Source organism: Microtus ochrogaster, chromosome 4, assembly GCF_000317375.1.
Source record: "Microtus ochrogaster isolate Prairie Vole_2 chromosome 4, MicOch1.0, whole genome shotgun sequence".
In the NCBI taxonomy this organism is placed as follows: Eukaryota; Metazoa; Chordata; class Mammalia; order Rodentia; family Cricetidae; genus Microtus; species Microtus ochrogaster.
The window spans coordinates 46737524-46743464 of record NC_022011.1 but is presented as its reverse complement, the minus strand read 5'-3'; the positions used below and the strand labels follow the sequence as shown (position 1 = coordinate 46743464).

General features: G+C 49.9%; 1 protein-coding gene across 7 annotated transcripts in view; it reads right to left on the bottom strand.

Moving 5' to 3' along the window:
• Sh3glb2 (SH3 domain containing GRB2 like, endophilin B2) overlaps positions 1-5941 on the bottom strand; it is a 16636-nt gene that overhangs the window by 8754 nt on the left and 1941 nt on the right. For all 7 annotated transcript variants that reach the window (XM_005346132.3, XM_005346134.2, XM_013346026.2 and 4 more), the window contains exons 2-3: positions 3899-4040; positions 3264-3392 (exon numbers count right to left, since the gene is read on the bottom strand). In XM_005346132.3, the coding sequence (XP_005346189.1) occupies positions 3264-3392; positions 3899-4040 (271 nt within the window). The remainder of the gene's footprint in view (positions 1-3263; positions 3393-3898; positions 4041-5941) is intronic.

Below are 5941 nucleotides of genomic sequence, written 5' to 3'. Positions count from 1 at the left end.
AGATCAAGCTGCAGACCTCATCAACTAACTGAGCTAGATCCCCAGCCCAGCAGTTTCCCAGCAGATTAAATATGGGGCAGGAGCAATGGAAGACAGACCACAAAACACGTTATTGGTAGCCTGAGCTGGATCCAGGACTGGCTATATAAAGGGGAGACTTTTGGGTCCGAGGTGGAGGGATTTTTTTTGTTTAAATTGATCTGTGGAGATAGATATTTTTTCAACTCTAAATTCAATGGAGTACATAATAGAAACCAGGTATATTTTATGGCACATAAGGTATATTTGAATAAAATTCAGAAGTGAAGAAGAGAGAATAAGGATGTGTGCAAGACAATGGCTAAGTACGAGCTGGAGAAATGGTTCAGCAGTTAAGATCACTGGATGCTCTTCTGGAGGACCACTGGTCCCCCAGTGTGCAATTCCCAGCACAATGTCAGGAAGTTCACACCACCTGTAACTCCAGCTCCAGGGATCTGGTGCCTTCTTTTGGCACACAGGCAGCACAATGCACGTATGCAAAACACACACACATTACAATAAATAAATCTTTTCTTGTATGTATGTATGTATTTATTTATTTATTTTCGTTTCTCAAGACAGGGTTTCTCTGTAGCTTTGGAGCCTGTCCTGGAACTAGCTCTTGTAGACTGCCACATCCACAGCTGTCTCGCCTGTGTGACAAAATGCCTCTCAGGTAGTGGCCGTTTCAAAATGAGGGGCTCGTGCTTCTTGGAGCTTGGCCCCCGGCGGTTCCCTGGCAGTCAGCTCGAGTTGAGGTGCCTGATCAGCCTCAACAACCTCATTCACTTTGTTCCTGGCGATGGTTTCTTGCATTGGCTTTGCTATCTTTTTTTCTGTTCTACTTTTCTCTTGACAAAAACTTAATCTGTTCATGGAACCAGGAAACATTCCTAACGGCTCCTTGAATACGGAGGAACTGATGCGTCCGTTCCCTCCCTTGATTCAGGCCATTAATGTTATGATTAAGACTCTGGCTCGCTCTCTGGGGGAATTTACAGATACCCTAGAACAGAAAGAGCTCATGATAGGAGATTTGGTAGAAGATGGGCGAATTATGAAGGAAAATATATGGAATGGCATGAGTTACCATTTATGGAGAGGCTAGCCAGAACGAGAAACCCCTGGTGCATTTTAGATAGGAAAGAAGGCAGACTATTCTTGATAACATGAAGCCAGCCATTCAATATTGATACAAACCCTGGGGGTGGAATCCTGAAGAATAGTGTTTGGGTTACCTTGGTTACCTTGAGGGCAGATATGATTTAGGGCCATGAGGAAGCACAGTTGAAGAATGGTGTTTGGGTTACCTTGGTTACCTTGAGGGCAGATATGATTTAGGGCCATGAGAAAGCACAGTTGGTTAGTGGTGTGAGACAAATTTCTAAGAAAAGCTCTGCCCACCTGGCCCTGACTACAAAACTTGTTAAGAATAATTAATTATCTGTAATCATTTTTCTATGGAAACTTTTATGTCTGCCAATTTCCTTCTGTAATCTCTTAAAAGTGATGCTTGAATTTTAGTAAAGTTGCAGCAGATTCAAATCTCACTAGAGTTATGTCTGTCTGTCATTCGCCGAATCCTGGGTTCTCCTAAGCCTTCACCCCTGTTCTCTCTCGGTCTTCGATCTCCAAGAGAGTCAGTCCGCGGCAGTAGACCAGGCTGGCCTCAAACTCACAGAAATCCGCCTGCCTTTGCCTCCCGAGTGCTGGGATTAAAGGTGTGAGCCACCATGGCCTGGCAAATAAATCTTTTGTAAAAGTTAGGTTTACTCAGTCAGCCAAGTGCACTGTGCACAAACATGACCTGAGCTCGGTCCCCAGAACACACATGTGGTGACACATGACTGGAATCTCAGTGTTCAGGAAGTAGAGACAGGTGGACTCAGAGGCTTGCTGGCCATCGGCCTAGCCTAACCAGTGAGCAAGCACCAGCTCCTAGTGTACCTTGTGAAAAATACCTAAGGTTGGACCTTTGGCCCCCACACGTATGTACACTGCACACACATAACCTAGCGCTGGGGTGTGGGTCAGTGGAAGAGTGCTTGCCAACCATTCACAGGACCCCAGGTTCCAACTCCAGCACCATAGAAACAACACATACACACCACATACACACATATACCTATACACACACACTTCACAGATACACCACACACACACCACATACACACATATACCTATACACACACACTTCACAGATACACCGCACACACACCACATACACACATATACCCATAGACACACACTTCACAGATACACCGCACACACACAATACACATACATACATATACCCATACACACACACTTCACAGATACACCACACACACCACATACACACATATACCCATATACACACTTCACAGATACACCACACACACCACATACACACATATACCCATACACACACACTTCACAGATACACCACACACACCACATACACACATTCCTCACACATACATACTTACACCACACACTCATATATACACTCCACATACTATACACATGCCACGTACACACATACATATTCATACCACACACACATACATACACACTTCACAGATACACCGCACACACAATACACATACATACTGCATTTACACATTCATCACACATATATACTTACCACACACACTCATATACAAACTCTACAGACACACCACACCACACACACTCCACATACTATACACATACCACACCACACACACCCAACCCACACATACCACGTACACACATACATACTCATACCACACACACATATACACACTCTACAGACACACCACACCACACACACACTCCACATACTATACACATACCACACCACACACACCCAACCCACACATACCACGTACACACATACATACTCATACCACACACACATATACACACTCTACAGACACACCACACCACACACACACTCCACATACTATACACATATTACACATGTGCGCACACACAAAAACACACACCCCTAAACTGGCTAAGGGAGGGTCTGTTCCTTTATTCTAATCTTATAACTCAGGTTATCTCTGTAATTTTTAAACAGGAGGGAGCTGACCTGACGGCTACACCTCCAATCTCAGCATTTAGGGGACAAAGCCTGATTTGATTTTAAGGCCTACCTTAAATAGAGAACTTAGTCAGAAATAAAATTTTAAAAAAAGAGGGAGAAGGGAGGCAGGAAGAAGGAGCTTAGGGAGCTAGAGACAATGCCCCTCACCCTAGCTCTGTGGTCTCCTCACCATAGGGGGTGTCGGGCCCCAACTCGCTGGCTGCTTCTGCCATGTACTGAGCCAGCAGCTCCCCATTGGTGACCCTTGAGGGCACCTTTCTGTCCAGCTTCTCATACAGGAACTCTTCCACTCGGGCACCTGTAGGGAGATAACAGCCAAAACCACAGGGCTCTCGGGGCTAAGCCATCGTGAGAGAGCAAACCCTGGCCACCCCAGACAGCATCCATACTGAAGGCTTGCATACACATCTCATACCCAGACCCACCCTCTGAGACCCGAGAGAACAAGGCTCAGAGATGTGACACTACTGTCCCACAGCACTGAGTCAGCACCTCCCATGTCTCCCCGACTTAAATAGCATTTACAGTGTGTGACACGCTTGCACCGTGCCCTGGCCCGGGTCCTGGGCCTCCGTGGACACTTCAGAGACACTGCAGGTTTACAGGTGACATGCAGTCAGCACGCTGTATGACTTTGGCCAGGCCCTTGCCCCATGACTGGCTGCGAGCCCAAGCTGATATCTGTAGTTTGCAAGTCCCTCCCCACATGTGTTTCAGTTCAGGCTTCGGCTCCCGTGAGTTTTGGAGCCCCGCACCTACAGCCCCGCGTCGGCCCGGGTGCCCTCCTGCCCCGCACCCACTCACTGGGGTTGGGTTGCAGCAGCACCTCAGTCTGCCTCAGGATCCGCTCTGTCCAGTTCTTGGTGCTGTCTGCCCGAGCCAGGAGGTTTTCAAAGTGAGCATCAAGCTCGGTCTTCTCCGCCTGGCCAAATTTCTCCTCTGTGAACTGGGAAGGAAGCGGTAGGGGAGGTCCCGGGGTCAAGCCTTTGGAGGGTGGCCTATTGCACCCCACCCTGGGGCTTGGTTGCTTCTTTCTAGGATGAGGGGGTTGGGTGAGTCAGAACCATGGCTCCTAGAAGCCCCATAGTTCCCCAGTCCCTCTCTCCACAAAAGCATGTATGCTCCTAGTGAGATGAACCCTGAGGAGGTGGCCACCAGGGCTGAGGGACAGAACTTGGTAGCAAGTCCTTAGGGAACAGATGAGGTCCAGAGGAGCCTCCATGGGACTCCAGCAAGAATTCAGGTTCCGGAATGAAAGGGACCCTATCCATATCTGTTCTACTCCTGATGAGCTATGCGACACTGGGGAAGGGGCTTTGCCTCTCTGGGCTTCAGAGTCCCCTGGAAACAGATAGTAAGAATGTTTCTCACAGACCACACAGGGTAAAATGGGAAGACATGGGTTAGATACGAGAGGGCTGGCAACTGAGCCCGTGCCCAGCGTGAAGTGCCCACGCTACTGCTGCTGGAGCTGATGGGCAGTATGTTGAAGGACCAAGTGTGGGAGGGAGGGAGGCTGGCCAAATGTTTGGCTTCTGGGTGTGGTAAACAGAGAACATTGCCAGCCCATCGGAGCCAGCTGCTGGGTGTACCCAGAACCTGGGAGGTCACATGGGTCCCCAGTCAGAACTGGCTGGAGTCATGCGGGCTACCTAGGAATACTCAGAAACTGGTCCAAGTCCTCACCAGGTAATCTAGAAAAGCCCAGGAACAGATGTCCCCAAGCACAAGCCTTTTCCAGCCAGGTGACCAGGTTTGTCCAAGGGCATCACCAACAGCAAAAGGTGAAATCTGCTCCACAAGATAAGGAATAAGGAACACAGCTGTACGTCCTGGGGCACTCAGGCTTCCCTGCACGGTCAGAGCCACTGAGGCCAAGCAAAGGGCTGTACTGCAGTCAGGGTCTAGGGGGCTGGAGCCCTGCGGAGCCACTGCCACCGATGAATCATCAGGCTGAGCCAAGGAGCCACCAGGTCTCACTGCAACCATCAATTATGCAGCAGGCCTTGGGCTTCTCCCTTAAAGCCTCCTCCTCAGCTGCCCTGTCCAGCTCAGCATCTCCCCAGGCCTCAGTTTCTCCCTGGAAAATGGCGAAAACCCATCTCACAGAATATCTGGCCAGCATAAAGGAAGTTTTCTTTTTAGAAACACTGGGTATGGAACCTGGGACCTCTAATACCCTACCAGCCCCAGGGCAGTATTAGCTGGGTTATCACTTGGAAAATCTCCCCGTGGTATCACTGGGGGCGTGGGGATGCTGCCAAATATACGGGCTTATTGGGCTTTCGCGAGCCCCAGGCATCCTCCCTTGGCCATTGCTACCTGCATGTTTGGACGAGGGCAAAGCCCCTGTAGGAGCTTGGACTGTGATCACTGGGAGGAGTCTCAGCAGAGAGGCTGCCCACACCCACCCACAGGCACTTATCATACTATTCTAATGTGCTGCACGAGGCAGGCTTCCCTCACCTCACCTCACTGCCCTGATGAGACCACTCCGCCACCTCCACCTGCTTCAGAGACTCTGGCTGATGTCTGGGGCCCTTGGTGAGGGACACCACCCCAAAAATCACTCTTGTAGAAGAAATCCTGCCCCCAGGTTTCAAGCTGGGGAGGCCTTGCTCCCTTTGGGACAGGGGTGGGGTGAGTCCCTCAACACTGTCCTTGGGCCACACAGAGCACGTGTGCTTACTCAGCACGGCCCGGTGCCTTGCACAGTAACACTGACCCATAGGAGCTGTGTACACACTGGTAATGGGCGGTGGTGGCGCACGCCTTTAATCCCAGCACTCAGGAGGCAGAGGCAGGCGGACCTCTGTGAGTTCGAGACCAGCCTGGTCTACAAGAGCT